General features: G+C 39.1%; 1 protein-coding gene across 3 annotated transcripts in view; it reads left to right on the forward strand.

The window, feature by feature from the left end:
* The window catches only part of ntng2b (netrin g2b), a 65917-nt gene extending 48535 nt beyond the window's left edge, over positions 1 to 17382 (forward strand). For 2 of the 3 annotated variants that reach the window (XM_086152183.1, XM_086152186.1), the window contains 18 exons: positions 899 to 1012; positions 1113 to 1214; positions 1585 to 1710; positions 2261 to 2377; positions 3185 to 3295; positions 5640 to 5735; positions 5826 to 5924; positions 6134 to 6187; positions 6295 to 6405; positions 7520 to 7603; positions 7700 to 7786; positions 8010 to 8126; positions 8914 to 9033; positions 9523 to 9633; positions 10486 to 10560; positions 12314 to 12481; positions 15293 to 15427; positions 16451 to 17382. In XM_086152183.1, coding sequence (XP_086008309.1) covers positions 899 to 1012; positions 1113 to 1214; positions 1585 to 1710; positions 2261 to 2377; positions 3185 to 3295; positions 5640 to 5735; positions 5826 to 5924; positions 6134 to 6187; positions 6295 to 6405; positions 7520 to 7603; positions 7700 to 7786; positions 8010 to 8126; positions 8914 to 9033; positions 9523 to 9633; positions 10486 to 10560; positions 12314 to 12481; positions 15293 to 15427; positions 16451 to 16674 — 2051 coding nt within the window. In that variant the 3' untranslated portion in view covers positions 16675 to 17382. The remainder of the gene's footprint in view (positions 1 to 898; positions 1013 to 1112; positions 1215 to 1584; positions 1711 to 2260; positions 2378 to 3184; positions 3296 to 5639; positions 5736 to 5825; positions 5925 to 6133; positions 6188 to 6294; positions 6406 to 7519; positions 7604 to 7699; positions 7787 to 8009; positions 8127 to 8913; positions 9034 to 9522; positions 9634 to 10485; positions 10561 to 12313; positions 12482 to 15292; positions 15428 to 16450) is intronic. The other variant, XM_086152185.1, reaches the window with a different exon arrangement.
* Positions 17383 to 19210: the final 1828 nt, after the last annotated feature.

Below are 19210 nucleotides of genomic sequence, written 5' to 3' on the forward strand. Positions count from 1 at the left end.
TGCGATCGAAGCTCATACACAGTTTAGAAGAAGCACCAGTCAGAAGATTTTATGACATCCAGATAAAAGGAAGTGTGTGTCATTTCTTTCACACTTCAAGTGAAATGTATTGGTGAGGGAGTTTCTCAAGCCTCTCGGCTTTTTCCCAAGCCCGGGCGCTACAGCCCCGCATCGGCCAATCCACTGTCTAACAAGGGGAGGGGGGGGTGAGAAAAGGGGAAACAAAATCTCAAAGGAAGAGTAGAATTAAAAGACAGCAGATGTTATCAGTAATCTTATTCACTGCAATATCTGCCCAATTATAAAGTTCCTATTGCAGAGATTGTGTAGCAAGGGACACATTGAATATGTTTTACAAGGCGTCCTGTTATAGTATTGATAATAGTGATAACAGTGTTGATTTTGCAATTACGTAGATGCAGCTTTTCCTTTGCCTATTGTGTTGAAATGTTTAACTTTGTAACAAAAAATTTGAAATCCTCACCATGTTGTGCTGCAGTGGAGGTCTGTCTCTCTGTTGGCTGAGACTACATCGGACCCAAGTCAGCCAAACACTGACATCAAGCTTTTTCTTCTTCATACAAATGCTCCTTCTTTTCTTCATTTTGACCTATTTTTTTCAAATATGAAACACGCAACACTAGAAATGATTATACTGAGAAAAGGTTACATGACTCGTAATCATGCCCGAAACAACAATGGAAGTCTGTATTTGTGCCAAAATCAAAGTTAAGTTTTTTTTTCCCTAACTCAATTAAGTGAACTTAGGAACAAGAATGTGTGGGTCAGATGAGGTGTTCGAATTGCATCCATATATATATATCTATATATTCTTTTTTATTATTTATTTTTTATTTTTTTAATCCAAATCTTAATTAAGATGCCTTTCCCTTGTCAGTCTCCCAAACACCTCACCAGCATGGATTTGAGCATCAGGGCCACAAAATGCCAGCTGAACACCAGGAAGAACGAAGGGATGATGAGGGAGAAGAAAACCATATTGGAGAGACCGGTATCTCTTGTTAGAGTAGTAGAAATATTTGTTTAAAAGCAATGTGTAGATGTGTAGATAGATGGAGTAGATATTCAATTTGCTTTTTTAAATATTTCAGTCTCCCACAAACTTGAGAGCCATGGACATGAGAGCCAAGGCCATCACACAAAGCCTTCATCAAAACATGGGGAGGAAAGAGAAATGAAAACCAATCATGAAGGTATCTCTTTACTATGTCGTAATGGAAACCTTCTGAGACACTGCCATCCATGAGAGTCCTGCAGAAAATTAACACAGTTATCAGGAATCCTTTGCTCTCAAGCTCGACTGTCTGATCTCAGAATGCACAGTCGAGCTTGCACAGATCTCTGACCGCTGTAGGCAGAAGATGTTTATTGGTCACATCTTAAGTGAAAGGTTATTGAAAGCAGATGCCCACAAAGGGGCATTCCTAGCTTCTCATAGAGGGGAGGAGAGGGACAGAAGGACTAAAAGCTGTAAAGAAAGGTTTCCCTTTTAAGACTGTAGGTATTTAAATGTAGTCAAGTTTCTTTAATTAGTGGTCAAACAGATTTTTTTCTTTTTCAAAGACCAACACAGTGTTTCAGTCTTCTACAAGTCAGAGGAACATGTACACGATACTCACGGCCACCAAACAAGTGCAGAGCACAAAGGAGGAGAGGACGAGGAGGAGAAAAGAGAAGCTGAAAGGAAAGGTATTTGTCACATGTAGTGATGCTAAGACTTCAGACTAGGAATTAAACCCTGAACCTCACACCCAGCGTAATGAAGACGACAGAATCTGCTCAGGGACAAGGCAGTGTTTCAGTGAGTAGGTTATAAATAAAACTTCACTGGAGCTGAGGGACGATAAGTTAGTGTGATGAGAGTGATACTGGTTAGAAACTCCGCCTTTTTGTGTGTTTTTTCAACAATAATCGTAGAAACCAGTTGCAGTGAGTCCAATAAGCATACATGTCATTAATGGCCACCAAACAGTGCCATCTGTGCAGAAACAGGAAAGAGACATAGACGAAAACGCTAAAACAAAAAGTAGATGTCAGTGTACTTGTCTATGAACATTACAGTGTAATTTATTTCAGCCATTTACACCCCCGCCCTCTTTGATCCGCCCTCTTCAAATTTTCTTCTTAATCCAAACCAAACCTGACCTTCAGCAAGACGTTCACATATGAAAAGATACGTTTGTAATCCAGCATCAGAACAGGCGGTGCGCTATTATGTCAGTGAATTGTGGCATGTCAGTCTCTCACAGTTCTGAGGGCCACGCACATGGGACTCACGGCCACCACACGCCATCATCTGTACTTGCAACGGGAGGGCAGAATGAGGAAAAAAAAGACGGAAATGATGAAACTACAGGTATTTTGCTTACTGGGATTTTGATTTATTAATCAGTGACAATACACATTGATAAATGTGAATAAGTGGGAATTCGCCTGAAGGGGAGGTTACCTCTGCACTTGCAGGACAGGTATTTACGGCTCTGTTTTTCTTGTTTTTTGGTCAGTTTCCTCACTTTTTTAAATTAGATGTTTACCCACAAATTAAATAACTCAATTTGTTTCCTTTATGACATGATAGGTTGCCAGTTCATTTAAATTACATGGGCGATTTTTCCACCTCTGTAATTTAAATGAAAAATTGAGTTTTGGTGCAGTTTAAAATCATTTGTTTACTGATAAATGCATCTTATGTATTCATGGCGAGAATAAACATTTTTAAACGTCCATAAATACAAAGTTTCAGATTGTCAAGGTTTTTTTTTTGTTTCTTTTTTTTTTGGGGGGGGGGAGGGTAGGCTATCAGCCTTGTGAGTCTAGGATCTGAAGAAATCCATAATCTGCCAGATAAACACTCTGACCGCTTCATCTGTAAATGACAAATCTTCTCTGCAGGGTGACCCACCTCATCTTCTAGCCATGGGCTTCAGACTCAATGGCCATTTTTCCCCCTTATAATATTGTGAACATAGGGTCAAAGACATACAAGAACCTTGTGTATTGCTTTTACTTTGACTGTGTAAATTATAATTATAATATATAGAACTGTATCTAACACAAAATCAAAATTTTGCACTGATATTAGGCCCATGTTATTCTTGTTTCAGCTGATGAACTGACTTAAGTCCACACAATGACATTTCTAATGAAAGTTGTGGTGTTTCAGTTTCTCACAAGGGCCATGTGGAGACTTATAGCCATGAAACATCAACCTTATCTGAGCATGGGGAAGAAAGGGAGGAAGAACCGCATAAAGCGGCAAAACCTGAAAGGACAGGTATCTGTAGTGCATAGTTGTTTGTAGTTCTATAATCTGTAGTTCACCTTAGTTTCCAAGTGAGCCTGCACCTTTTGAATAAAACTCATTTAAAAGTCACTTGCAGTTTGGAAAAAGTGACTCAGGACAGCCATTAGCATAAAACCACCGAGTTGTTCCCCACGGTGAATGATGAAAAAAAAAAAAAAAGTTGAAATTCAGTCTCCTTCTGAAGAGAAGGTAAAAAAAAAAGGCCGGCTTTGCCTGGCGAGGAAAAACAAATTAACTGTGAGCCGGAGTTAACAAAAACCTAAAATGTGTGTACTAGTGATTGATACATTATTCAATTAAATTAGACAAGTAGTAATATATTTTGGGATCAAATGAAAAAGGGAATGGAGCACTTGCTCGCTATACTTTTAGACATAGCATATATGTCTGTGACATGCGGTGTGGTTCATGGCTAGAGAGGCACTGACTCTTTCAAAGTCAGATTTACAAATGGTGTATTTAAATTCAGAGTAGCATTAATTCACCATTCACCAACTGGCTGCTTGCACATTGCCCACTGGTTATGTTCTATATCCCTTATCAGCATTCTTTACACACACATAGGTAAGGTACACATTTGGCCAAAGTAGAACATTTAATTTAAATGTTGTTGTGGACTGTACAGCAGTGTATGCATGGTCTTACCTCTACTTGTAAATGAAATCCATTCGCCTATCCTTCTGGACAAACATCTCTATGACTTTTGTGTAAAAGTCCTCTTTATCTTCTTTTAGTTTTAAAAGTCCCTCTGTCTCAGAGATTATTGCTAGGGAGGAAAGCCGCCCTTGGTCAGGTCAATTCCAGCTATATACTAGGATGTACCACTCTGTTTGAAAAGAGCGTGTTATTTTCCGTCCCATCGTTTGAAGCAAATCATTTAGCTTCCATTATTTATCACTTCCAGAGTTGATTGAAAGTCCAGTTTTGAGAAGTTTTTTAACTAATACATATATATATCTTCCATTTTTGCAATCAGGGTAAAAAATAGAAGCAAACAGACTGACGCAGCGCACTTGACTTTCTCAACTGTTTTTTTTGCTAGCATGTTACCCACAATACTTTGTCTTTACATAGCAGAAGAACAATAGCAGAACAAGCCCACGTATAAGCAAACACCCCCTTCAGTGAGGCAGAGGCACTGACAGCCTCCCCTCCTGCTTTTTCACTGTAGCTTTATGTCAAATGAGCAAGGCTAATATGTTATGCACATACGTGAAATACATGACCTAGCCTATGGAATGTGAGGACATATATTAAAAGTGTGTACATTACATTAGGGACATACAGAGAGATCAATTGCATGTGTTCAATGTAAGTAAAAAATGAGCAGCTCAACCCAGTTGGTGAGGGATTGTGCAAGTGACGAGCTGTGTCAGCCTCACTTAACGTCTTTCCACCAAATTTCAACAGGAAAATACACAAATTCGGATATATTGACAATAGAATTAGAATGATCGGAATCCTATAATAATATATGTATCACAGATCAGTGGATAAATATTTACAAACCTACTTTTTATCATTATTTGTTATTTGCAACGGTACAGGAGAGGCACTGCCTCCCCCTGCCTCCCCTGACCGAATGTCACTGTACGTCTATTCCACCCACTCATATGACTTCTCTCATGTGCAAATGACTGATTGCTATAGCTGTAATTAAAAAAAATGTCTATAATATTGTTCTACCAATGTTCAATGATAAAAAAGGTATACTTTAAGCAGTACATAAAGATTCAATGCATTGGGGCGTTTTCTAGCCCTTGACAAGGTCTTTGTTAGCTGTAGTCAGGAGCATATATTTTTTGATAGTAGGGCCCTATGGTACTATAACAGTAAAAGTAGAGGACTAACTCAGCTAATGAGCAAAGCTGCGGGTTGAAGCTGTGAATGTATCACACTATTTAACAGACTTTGCGACCAGACATGGTTTTTTCCAATCCCGTTTGTAGCCTCATTTTCAACAGCAAGATTTGCATTTGCTCCTACAAATCAAGAATGACTTTTCCTCATTATTTTAATAATGTGAAATAGTGGTTTAGTAATTTTCCTCACTAGCCAGAAGCCCTGACCATTATTTTCCAAGAGACCTTGTTTGGTTGGAAGGTGTTTAATTGAGCAGGGATTTATTGCTGTAAGAACATTTAATAAGCATTTAGTGGTAGATATGGTTGGCCCCATGTAAATGTTTCTAGTGGTAGTGATTACACTTGATAGTGCGTCCGTTTAATGACAAATGAGCAATGTCTGAAATGACTCCCCAAATACAACAGCAAAGCGGTTGCTTGTTATTTCACAGTAAATTATGTGATTTCAGTTTCCCACTTGACAGAGGAACATCTGCACACGATACAGGGCCATGAAACTGAGGAGAGGGAGGCGATAGAGCATGCAGTGAAATCTGAAAAGGAAGGTATTCATTTAGTATGTAGTTTGGATTCATGAAAAATACTTTTTTTAGTTAATTTAATTTCCCCTAATTATTTTATTTGCTATGCAACAGTCTCCCACACGTCTGAAGGCCATGTGCATGACATTCATGGCCATTCTTCCGATCATGGAAAGGAAAAGGAGGAGGCAGAGCTTGAAAAGGGAGCAACAGGTATCTGTTGTAGAAATACAGATAATATTACAGTATTATCCAGTGTTAATCTCAGACACAAACTAATTACCATGGAAAGGGACAGTAAAGATGAAATGAAGGACATTGAGAAAACCAAGTTGCACATCTATAGTTTAGATTTCTAGCCAGAGGACGCTTTTCATCAAGTTTTGTTTTTCTTCTTATCATGGTGTATTGTTATGTGACAGTCACATTGTCCCTGCATGGAAGAGAAAAACAAGAAGAGGAAACAGAAAGAAAAGGTGAAAGTACAGATGTATGTCTGTTTGTGCACGTGTTTAGTATTTAGTTTAGAGTTACAAAAAAAGTGATTTATTATCCCCTTATTATTTTATTTGTGATGCAACAGCCTCCCACAAATCTGAGGCCCATGTACCTGTACATGACATTCATGGCCATTCTTCTGATCACGGAAATGAAAAGGAGGAGGCAGAGCACGCAAAGAAAGCAAACGTGACAGGTACCTGTTGTAGAAATGCAGATAAAAAAATTGTATTTTCCAGCTTTAGATTAACACAAAAACTAATGGATGAAGTGAAGAAATTATGTGAGCGCCACATTGTCCGAGCATGGGAGAGAAAGACAGGAAGCGGAAACGGAAATAAAAGATGTCTGTTTGTGTGTGTGTGTGTGTGTGTGTCCGTACACAGACACGCGGACACAAACACACATATTGGCAGCTACCCACTAGTATGCAACCCTAAATATTTAAAGGCGTTTCAAACCTAATATAAATTTTCATCCCAAAAAAAGGCAAACAAACCCATTTTTTATGGGATCCTATAAAATCCTGCTCATCAATGCATAGGGAATGATCACAGAAGCCCCGGGATTTAAATATAAAATCCATACCGGTTCAAGTTTGTTAGACCCAGATTAGGCTTAGATCTAGCATTTTGCAAAAGACAAACACCTCGTTGTCTTTCCCAACACCCAAGTCAACAATAATATATGACTGAAAATCATCCAGCCTGCAGGAGGCCACAAAAATGCTGATGTAGCTGATATTTAACTGCTAACGTATGTAGAGCAAAGCCACCCCCTCCTAGTAGTATTGACGTTCGAGCCCTCTAAGTACTATGTAGTCATTGTTTGCTCCATAGATGCTGTCGGATGTGGGACAGCAGTATTTGGGACTTACCAACATTTTTTATGAAACGTTCCTGGTTTGCTATTTTTAGAAAATATGTTTTCTCAAGTCCACAGTTTTCTCCTTGAGTGACAATGTGTCTACGGTCATTTGTGATAAAAGCAGGTTTTCTGGGATGAAAACAAAACAACCTCCAGCTTTTGTGTCCCAGTAAGACAATTTATGACAAAAGTCCTTTCAAAACCAACTGCAAGGTGTTTACATCCGTAGAGCTAGATAGATCAGCCACACCAGGACTTGTGTAAATACTTTTCAAATGGTCAGTTTGGATCCTCCATATTTTCAAATAACACAGGTGTGAAACAGCTATCTCCAAAGCTCATTGCAGAAATTACAATTAATTTCCCATCGACTGAAAAGTGAAATTAGAAGACTTACCTGTAAGTACTTACCTGTAGTGTTCACAGTCATTGTGGTGTGACAGTTTCTCACAAGTCTGAAGGCCACGTTGGTGGGACCCATGCGTCTTCTGAGCACAGAAGAAGAGAAGAGGAATCAGAGAGAAAAGGTGAAGGTTTGCATTGTCGTATGTAGGCTCGTATGTAGTTTCCCAACTAGTGATGCAACATATTCGATATTGATAATGGTGATTGTGATGTGACAGTTTCCAAAGAGTCTCTGGTCCACATTCACGAGCCTCACACAGCATCTGAGCACGGGGGGGAACGAAAGGAGGCAAAAGAGAGGAAAGGTATAACACTAAGTATTTTACAAGCTACAGGCAAGAACATTACAACCTTATTAATAAATAAACAACCTTTTTTCGTAGATTGTAGTTTTACATAGATGTTCAATTTTTTAGTAGTAGTAATGCTATCGTTAACTGATAATAGTGCGCCCCTGAAATTTAAAAAAGCTGAGAAACAGCATGTCTACTCTTTTGCTTCATAGTTAACAGTGATTGTTTTTGTCAGTCCATCACGAGTCAGATGAACATGCACACGAGATCCATGTCCACAAAATAACTTCATCTGAGCGACATGATGAAAGAGAGGAGGAAGAACACAGAGAAACCAAAGCTAACAAGAAAGGTAATTGTTTTGCAGCATATGATTCCAGATCTTTGATTTGGCCAGGATACTATAAATTACTAATCATCATGGGAGTGATTAAATATTATTTTGAAACTAAAGTTCTCTTCAATGCACCAGGAAAATAGTTTTGATTAAGTTAAACATTGTCAAATTGTTATTTAGAGCAGACTTTTCAAAGTCAGATAAAGTTAAGGTGCGGCCCATTGGTCAAATTCCTAGAGGCAAACAGGACCATAATTAAAAAGCAGTCTAAAATACAACCAAAGCAGTCTGATCATGCTGTTTCTTTAAACAAGGACTACATCGATTTATTAAAAATAAATAAACTTTGCCTCAAGGCATGTGTTGATTTGTGACTTTAGGAAAGGGGCAGAAACACAAAAAGTGCCCAAGACGAGTATATCTTTGAACTCTTTTCAACCTTATCACAAACAGACAAACTATTCTTGCACAATAACTTATGTATTATTAATTCTCTTCAATGCACTGGTGGAGTTATAAAATAAAAGATGCGATTATATTTATGTTTCTGATTCGTATTGGCAGCATATGAAGGTTATTTTCATGAAGGAGATGTTTATACAATTTACTGGTTTATAAATTCATGATGGAAGCTGGACTCTTAATTTCTTGAAGGGGTTTGGCCTCTTGTCCAAGAGGCTTCTTCAGTTCCTAAGAGGGCTTGAGGAAAGATAGACATGTTATCTCTGTTCTATCTGATAGTGAATTTTCTCCAATTGTTTGTTCTTTGTGCACGTTATGACGATGACATGACCAACGTTAGTTTCCCATCACCATGAGGAACACATGCATGAAACTCACGGTCACAAAACTTCAAGCTCCTTGGAGCATGGAAAGGGAAGGGATGAGAAGCATCATCACGAAAGTAATGCCAAGGAAAAAGGTACATTTCAGACCTTGAAAGTCATTTTTCTGTTTGTTTGTTAGGTAGTAAATATACAGTTAGTGAACTTCATGAGCTTAATGAATATTGGTTTTCCTGCTTGACTCTTGCAACTGAACATAAGTAACAACAAATAAATGTTCAATTTCACTAACTCGAGCCTCTCTGAGATATCATGGACACTGAAGATTAAGCAAGACGTGATTTGGAGGGCAAATAAATAAATAACTAGATAGATAAATAAATAAAACTGTAACTGTCAGATTGCAATGCCCCAATTTATTTATCAACTACAGTAAATGGTCAATATGAGAAAAATAACACTTGTTATTTTGTTATTTGTTATTTTGTTTTGTTCGAGCAACATTTTTGGTGTAAAAGATTGGATAGCATCTTGTGATTAGTTGTAAACGCTGTTTGGGAAAATAGCCTGGAGTAATCTGTTCTACATCAATATAGATTGATTTGTGAGCCGCTGCTCCTTTGTAGTGCACCAAGTCGGTGAAAACCCTGGGAGTGAAAGTGGGAGTCATGAAACGGTAAAGTCCCACGGGGAAGAGGATGAAGATGTAGAGGGAAAAGAGAAGCAGAAAAGGAAAGGTATCACTTGAACGGTTTAGTTTCTGAGCTGGGTGATTCATAACTGGTTTCATACATCACAACTCAGACTCATCAGCAGGGGAAGAGGTTACAGATTGTCTTTACCTAATATGTTCCTCGGGGCTCCGGCCTTTATTCGGAAACCCGGGATTGTTTCAGCGCTCGGTTGTGTCATCATTTTTTCCACTGAATGGTTAAACAGATACTATATTTTATAACCTAACGCACTATTTTTCGAAAGGTGCAAAGCTAGGTTGAGAGAGGCTTGAAATATCATTAATATTTACTATATATTGTAACCAAGATTTTCATCCGCTAAATATACATCTTTAAATACACATCCCATGACCCACTTGAAACACATTACTCTTTGAATATTATTATTGTCCAAGAGTATATGATTGTAAGAAAGAATGAGTCCTGGTTGTCAATCCACAGTTTGTATGTACTCCAGGTTTGGAGGTATTTTTATATTATTCGATGCAAAAAAAAAAAAAAAAGGAAAAAACATTGAACAAAACCTTCCAAGTGTCTTCTGGGTTTTTTTTTGTTGTTTTTTTGGAACCAGTTAAGAAACACTGAGTGTGGAGTTTTGTCGGACAAAGCAGCTCTTTTGTAGTTTAGACTCCTGTGAGAATCCCATCCTTGATGTTCCGAGTGACATCTATGTAGTTTTCTTTAAAACCCATGGATGGATGAATGAATGAATGAATGAATGAATGAATGAATGTATGGATAGATAGATAGATAGATAGATAGATAGATAGATAGATAGATAGATAGATAGATAGATAGATGCAAAAAAATAAAGATGTGGAAACAAATCTGAAGAAGACCCCTTCATCCCTCAAGGGCTTCTGAAACTCTTGATCTCGGGAGAGTCTGGAACCAGACATTTGTTTGGGATCATATACGGGGATTTCAAAGGTAAGAGACCAAGAGCTTGCCTGGCAGGCGGTCTGGAGAGAGGAGAGCATATTCGTTCATTTAAATAAATTGTAGATAATTCTAGCAGGAACCTGTGGAAAAATTCCTTTCATCCTGTTTCTCCTTCTTCTCTCTCTTTTTTTTAATTATTGTGCTCATTTTCTTCCCTATGCATCTGTGAATCCCTTATGGTTATGTTTGCTTTTAATGCACGATCAAGGTAAGTTGCTTCACAATTCATATCAAAAAGCCATCAAACAATTCACGCTGTTTGTTGATTTTAGCAAAAGCTTCATGTTCGCAAAATACCCTAAAATCCTCTGAACGTCTGATGACGTCTGTGATGCTGGAAAACCCCTGTCTTTCAGTGTTACCCATTGAGAACTGATAAATACCTATAAAGCAGCATCTTGACTCATAATGTTAATTTGGCGAACAATGTCCCATTGCCGCTCTCATCTGTGGAGTAATTGGCCATTTATATTTAATTAGCCAGTTCTAGCCCCACTGCTTGCACGGTTCCCTGTGTGCTGAGAGAGGCACTTTATGGTTCTCTTCTCGCTGGCTTCCTTTAAACCGGCTCATTAATAATTCAGTCGGCATCATCAACCAAACAATAATAAAATAATAATGTGACGGCTGATTAAACAGCTAAACTCCGACTTTTTAATGTGCATTTAAATGTGTATTTGCATAAACATGCCTGGTAAACGCCTCTTTAGAGGACAGTGATGCCTTGCAGCACACTATTGCAGCCAACTTCTAAAGCTTAATAAAACCTTAATTAGGTAGCAGCTTCAGCGAGGATAATCAGAGCCAGAATGTAGAGCAATACCCTTCCACCTTTCGCTGCACCCCTTCTGCACAATACCACATTAAAAGTGTATCGAGCTTTAATTTCTACGCAGTTAAACAACACAAATGCTCTAACCATTTTTAGCTGTTGGGGTCAAAATTTGAAGAAGTCTTAATTATCATCAGTACACTGTGGAAAATACAAACAATAATGAAATATGCTCATGAATCACAAAGGGAAAATTTAATAAGAAGCTCCGATTGTGCGTGAAGTTATGAAAGAGAATTAAATAGGAAGTAAGGAAGTCGCGGTGGAAAAAGAGTGAAGCTGCAATGGTTAGGGTTGAACCACGGTGTAAGGTGTCTACCTAAAAACACGCCCCGGATCATTACTCCCTTGTTTACGACTCTGTAATATCTAATCCGCTCGTGCAGTAATGCAATTAAATTCTTGGACACAATTAACATGCCTCACGCCGCTGCCCCCACACACATGGACAAGCACGTAATTGTATGTGCACAAGACAGAGGGAGACCGTGCACAGACACACACAGCACAGTGGAATTCCCATCAGTAATCAGTGCCGCACAGTGAAGCAGAGTCAGCAAACTTGTAAGTGTAGTAATGGAGAAGGAGTGTCTTGTCTTTATTGAACCAATATAGAAAGACAAGTCATAAAACACACTCTCACGCACTCTCTCTCTCTCTCTCACACACACACACACACACACACACACACACACACACACACACACACACACACACACACACACACACACACACACACACACACAAGGCCATTCATTTGTTCACCGGCATCTCAAACTAAAACTTTCCCCCACATCTGATTTGGAAAGTCGTTTGTATTCCTGCTGTCACTGAAGAATCCTACCCGTGAATGTATCGGCAGAAAAGACTCAACAGACTCGACTTTTCCCAATGTCTCTTTTTCTTCAGACTGTGAGTGTTACGGCCACTCCAACCGCTGCAGCTACATCGACTACCTGAACATTGTTACATGCGTCAGCTGCAAGCACAACACCAGGGGCCAGAACTGCCAGCACTGCAGACTGGGATACTTCCGCAACGCCTCTGCCGAACTGGATGATGAGAGCGTCTGCATTGGTCAGTGTGCGGGAGCACAGCGGGGGGGAGGGCATGGAGGGTGATGGGTGTCTTGTGCATGCTTATAAACTAGTGCTGGAATCTTTCACAAGCAGAAAAACCAAGTCCCTTAAAATAAATGATGTGACGGTCGAGTTGCTGAAGTTACTGAAAGTTACCGAAATAACAACACGTGATTTGAATCCAAACATGAATTAATGTCTCGTAAGGACAAAACTGAGCGCTAATTCACTGAAAAGGAATTCCCCCCAAATCAGCAAGAAAGTGCATGAAATTAGAGAGCTTTTATACTTAGAACAAGCTACGAAATAACTACTTATTTGTAAAATTGTGATATGTGACAACATGAACGGAAAGTGCAAGGGAAGATCGTCTGAAATCTTCATTTTAAAAAATACGAGGACAATAGTGAAACATTTTTGGGTTGAAGGTCAGAGATCTAATGACGTATTGAATTATTCTGTTCAAACGTAGTAATACAACCACTAATTACATTATATATTGGTATTTGAGAACCTGATGATTTCAGTGATTTGGGCTCAGTCCCAACCCCGACTGCAACAAACTGTATAGTTGACATTTTTCCACTCAACCTTATTAGGGACAAGTCCTCAGAAGAGGTCACTGTGACTGCATAACTGTGGAGCTTCAGTGTTGATTTGGATCAGTCTGGAGGAGGACTGCAGGGGGCTGGAGGGTAAACTCACAGCGATTGGGTCGCACACAGGGCCAGGCCTTGGAGTCAGCACAAATAAGACCCCATTAGCTCATCTGCCAATCCTGTGGCACAGCGAGCGCGCTAAAAGAAATCAGCTCACACCACTATCTCTGGGGCATTAAACCATATGCTTTCCAACACAAATGCAATTCCACACACTTTTTCCACTGCCACACATTCTCCACGCCGAGCGGCTTCTCAGTGGCTCGCATGTAATCCCAATTTTAATGCACATGACCCACAAACACAGATACCAGCTGCATCGCTCTGGTTGTGTAATATGGGCTTGTTACATTTCTAATTAATATTTCAAAATACATTTTATAATAGATAACCCTTCTTTTTTTCCTTTCTGGGACTCAAATGATTTATAGCTATCAAAGTGATGAGGGAGTCTTGAAATATGAGATGTGATACAAATAAACAATAAAAATCTGCCGTTCTGTTTATTTATTTTTTTAATATTATTATTTTTTTAAATCAGATCTGATCTACTGCCAGCAACACTATACCAAACCAGTGATCTTCAAAAAATATAATTATATGAAAAACACTAATCCAAAACCACATGTTATATCATCTTTTGTAAAAGGTTTTATCTACAGACTTGATTTTAAATTCACAAGTACCAAGCGCCAACTTCAAAACATTAAACCCATTTGGATGTCAGGTATTTGAGAAGAAATATGAGACTTCTGTGATGAATCCTTGAAATATATACATTAACATAATTTTCTTAACGTTTTTTTAATTATGCAGTGAGACACAACTACTTCTGTGCCTCCCACACAATGTTCTCCACACTGATGATTTAATAGGTTTTGTTTTAATGGTGAAGCTTACTGCATATTTATGAACTAGTACAAGGATAAACATAATTTTAAAAAATAATTGAAAAACATAAATAAATAATATGAATAAAATGAATTATGTAATTATACAAAATTTATTTTTAAAATAAATGATGTAATACAATGTAATCTCCTATCAGGGCTTAATCGGTAACTATATATCATGACACACGTGCATAAATTCCCTCGTGATGGGCAGCGGGTTGTCCAGTTTCTTTTGGGAGTCTCCATATTCTCCCAACGTTCGTGTGGGTTTTCTCTATTTCCTTATTTCTATTACGGTTTCCTTCTACAGCCCCGAAACATGGTGCAGGTTAATTAAAGATCCTAAATTAAATTAAAAGTGAATGCTTGCACGTCTCTATATTATGTGTGAAGGAGAGGTTCGAGAGGTTGTATGTCTCTTTATGTTGCCCTGTGATCGACTGGCAGCCGGTTAAGGGTGAAACCCACCTCTTACCTGTTGGGCGCTGGGATAGGCTCCGAAGTGACCCTGTCTGCAGGATAAGCAGTATAGAAAATGAATGAATTAATATTCCTTATGATGATAAAATTGTATTAGAGGTTCAGAAATCATCTCACTATCCCCCATTTGTGTTGGGATACAGCCTGGGGATCCTGACTCCCCCACACTTGTTCTACATCACGACCCCAAGCCCTCCCTGGTACACCCAGTACAAAACATCGCAAGCTGCAGTGTCGACATTATTGTTAGTTCATAACCAGCACAGCTGTTTGCTTTTACACACCGGGACTCACAGCAACACAAATATGCAAGAGATCATGATTATAATATACAACATGAAAGATTATTATTTTGTCATTTTGACATCCCACCTGCTTCACCTCAGGGAGTGTGGGTTTCCTGTAGTGCCCATAGATAGTCTACGCACGCAAGCACGCAAGCACGCAAGCAAGCACTCTCAGGCCCCTGTGTTTATCAAATACCTGCAGTGTCTCTGCTGCAGGACAAATCTTTAGTGCCTCCCCTCATTAGGAGAGATGCTGCACACATTTGCACTTCAGGCAACGTGGCGTGATTATTGATTATTTAAATATCTGACAGAATCAGCATTTCCCAATGATTCTGTGCACAGATTTTTCATCGTTTAACTAATTACAGTTAATTTGCCACGACACGGGAGGCCCATGCTTCTTATGCCTTAAAGCCATGTGACCATTGGTCACTAGAATTTCAATACTTCCACATGACTCCCTCCATCTCTTTCTCTCGCTCTCCAGAGTGCAACTGCAACCAGATGGGTTCCGTTCACGACCGCTGCAATGGCACCGGCTTCTGTCAGTGTAAAGATGGCGCAACGGGGGCCAAGTGTGACGACTGTCTGCCAGGATACTACTGGAAACAAGGCTGTTACTGTGAGTATAAGAAGAGAAAGAAACACAGTCCTCCGGGGTCCTTTCACTTTGCACAGAGGTCCGTGCACTGTGCCACTTGGCTTGTGCGTCCCCATAGTTTATTTATTTATTTATTTATTATTTACTCCTGGAGGAATAGATCATGTAGCTCATTAGCAGCATCCGCTGCTCCTCAAATTGATGACACTGTCACACCTTAACCCCATTACGGTGAATCGCTTCCATCTACCATCTAGTCACAGGCCCACACGGGCCCTCGCCACCTACACATATGCGGAAAACTACACAAACGTGCATCTGGCCTGCAGACGTGTTTGTTGCAAAATCGGGGAAAGAAGAAGTTTTAGATTTTCCACATTTCTCCAATCCAACAGAGCCAACTATAGTTGGTTGGGATAAAAATGTTAGCATGAGTAATTAATTAATAAGGAAGATCCTCAATTTTCTCCCAGTACAGTTTCAGGTCAAGTATCTTGTGCGATACGACTACCTGGACGCTCTTCTAATGAATTTTATAGCGTTTTAATGATGCAATTTGTTCCTCGTATCATTACTTAACAGATATGGCACCTGTTATGTGTCTGCTGGGTATGAGACAATGATTTTAATTTGACAAAAGTCAAAGTGCAGGCTTGAGAAAATTAGTGAAAAAAAAAGTGAAAAAATAAAAGCAGATGTTACCTGTCATTGTCCCCTAGGAAAAGAATGGAGAATTTATCTTGGCTCTTTCCTTCCTCTTGTTTTGTCTCTTCTACTCTGCTCTGTCTGCCCTCAATTCCTCTCCTAACCTTGTACCTCGGGTTGCCATCTTTTTCTAACATTGGGCCTGATCTTTCCCCACCTGTCTCTCCCTTTGCTGTACATCTCTTTCTTCTTTGTGCTCTTTACTCCGCTCCCCTCCATCCTTTTACCACCTGTCACTCTGTCACTTTGCTGCATCCTCTTTATTCCCAACTCATCTGTCATTCTCCTCACCACTGCAACTCTTGCTCTCCTGCTCCCGCTGCCTATCTCCACCCACAGCAAACATTTGTGATGAGGAGATGCTCCTGTGCGAGAACGGAGGAACGTGCTACCAGAACCAGAAGTGCATCTGTCCCCCAGAGTTTAAAGGGGTACTGTGCCAACAATCCCGCTGTGAAGTGGGCAAGGACTGCAACGCCGCCTCTTCACCGCACCTCTCCATGGCCACCCTGCTGCTTTGCACTCTGCTCGCCCACCTGCTGGCCACGCTAACTCCTCACTGAGCCACGAAAGAAAAGAAAAAAAAATAACTCTCAGACCAAGGAGTGTGTTTATGTGTGTGTATGTGAGATAAAGGGGGCGACCCGGAGTGGGTTCGGCCATCCAAGTCATGGACCTGGTGTGCACACACACACACCACAGCACTCACATAAGCGCGCACACACACACACACACACACACACAAAAAACACTACCCCGTTTAAAACACACATACACACACGCCTCACAGGACTGATGCTACTGAGTGGGTACTCAGGTGCAAGATGGACAAGTTGATAAAAAGAGGCGTGACATCAGAGATAAGAGATCCTGGCTAAAGGGAAATTTAAAAAAGAAAAAAATCATAACACTGTTCCCTTTATTCTTGAGCAGGAGCAATGTGCATCAAACCAAAAAGCATAAACAAAACACTTAAATCACCACTGTTTCACATCAAAGGGAATGGCTGTTGTAACCACGAGGAATTTTTTTTTGCCCTTCGTTGAGTTAGGGATTTCACCTCCATTAAGACCGTTCTGCCGATGTGTGCAGAATCAGCCGCTATGCAGGATCACAGACTCGCTACAGATCCTGCTGCCGAGGCCTACATACTATATTTACCAGGTTTAATTTCCTCTCAAAAGATGAGACCTTATTTTACATTTAATCTATTTCTGCTGCGTTTTTTTTTTTTTTAAATGATATATTTAGTCATTGTATCTAATGTGCCCACTAACAGTTGCTGAGATTATACATGTTATATAATATCCGAGGGGGGGCAGGGTTACAAAATATAAGCGATTTAGTCACTATTATGGTTGTTATGGGAATGTGTGATTGTTGCCTCACTTAGCGAGATTTAATCTTCACACAGTATTCAGGAAGAATTTTACAAAATTAGCAGAAATGTAAGAGAGAGAAAAATATCAATCACGTATCAATATTATATGACATTATTTGAATATTTTTTGTAGAAATTATTTTTGTTTGGAGTTATAATAAAATTATAAAAAAAAGACATTTACAACTATTCAAATGAGCATTTTATTACACCAAGTGTAAACCTTGCAGTAAATATGACTGTTATTTGCCTTCTTGTTTGTACTTTTTTTCATTCAACCGATTGTTCACAATTACATGCTGTTTAAAATCATCTTTTTGCAGGGAGGTAAAAAAAACAAACAAATGTTGGAAAAAAAAAGAAAAACATCACTCTGGACATGGTGTTAAATGCTTAGTGTTACAGACGGATTATTCCATTGTGAAACCAAACACTGATCAAATATAAATTATTTTATTCTGATAAAGGTTGCAAAGCGCTTTTATATCAAACATCATCACCTGGGTATAAATATGACGAGCATCTCAAAGTGATGATTCACGTCAGTGTCGGGTAAGGCACAGGCCCCGGGGTCATCATTTCCTCCTTCTTTGACATTTCTGATCTACCGGCAACGATGTTCGGATTGCATATCCATGCATTTGCTCACCAAACCTACATCTTTCCTATTGCTGAGTCAGCCCAGGTACAGAGCGGATCAAGAGACATGGATGTTGCATTACAGCAGGATACGGTGTACATCAAAAGATAAAAGTGAGACTAAGCCTTTGAGAAATTATTCTGGTTTCTGTTTTCTCTCTCTGAGTTGGCAGAAGCTTTGTTAGCTTTCCTATGTGTGGGGCTCATCCAGTCTTTGCCTGAATGGTGTTGAGAACTGAGAGGAAGTAGCTTGTGAATGTAGAGCGTTGAGAAATGATGTGAGGCACATATTGTAGCAGATCACAGAGCAGCCGCCAACCATAACCAGAGGAAAAACTTTTGAACATTGATTCATTGGGTCATTTAATCCAATTATTAAAACAGAGCTTCTACTTAAATGAGGTCTGATTAGTTGTCTAGTTGACCATTGGATAATCTGATAATAAAATAATGTGTTTTCGATTCACAAGTAAATTTCCTGGTAAGATTCTGGTTAGGATATGTCCTTTTAAACTTGTTTTATTTTGCTTGAAATTAAACAAGTAAATGCCATTTGAAGCCCCTTCCAGTGAGCTGAGAGCAGTTTAAAATATCAGGTGAGTGTGTTTTTAATGATACAGAGTCATGAAGAAGCCCTTTGGTTCAATAACTCCTGCTCCAAAGTGTCAAATCCTCAGCTTATGAATAAATATCCACCCACAGGGGGACACTGTAGTTAAAAATATTGACAATGCTTAAAAGTAAAAAAAAATGTTTGTTTTTTTTAATGTTTTTTTTTTATTATTTTCAAAGATTGCATCACTGACATTTGCTATTTTAGTAAAATTATTTTATAATTATTAATGAAAAGTGTGTGTGTGTGTGTGTGTGTGTGTGTGTGTGTGTGTGTGCGTGCGTATTCTATTTTTAGAATTTTCTTCATAAAGTCAAACATTGAGAAAAGGCACCATTGAAATCAGCAACTTTTATCCCACTGCAGTTCCACTTTTTAAGCTATAGGCTTTTTTTTTGTATTTACTTAACCGAATTAGTGAAGGTTAAGGAAGAATTTTCAAAAGTTAGAGTTCTTGGGAATTTCT

This window comes from Fistularia commersonii, chromosome 9 (genome assembly GCF_037954325.1).
Source record: "Fistularia commersonii isolate RoL2024-O1a breed Wild chromosome 9, RoL_Fcom_v1.0, whole genome shotgun sequence".
Classification (NCBI taxonomy): Eukaryota; Metazoa; Chordata; class Actinopteri; order Syngnathiformes; family Fistulariidae; genus Fistularia; species Fistularia commersonii.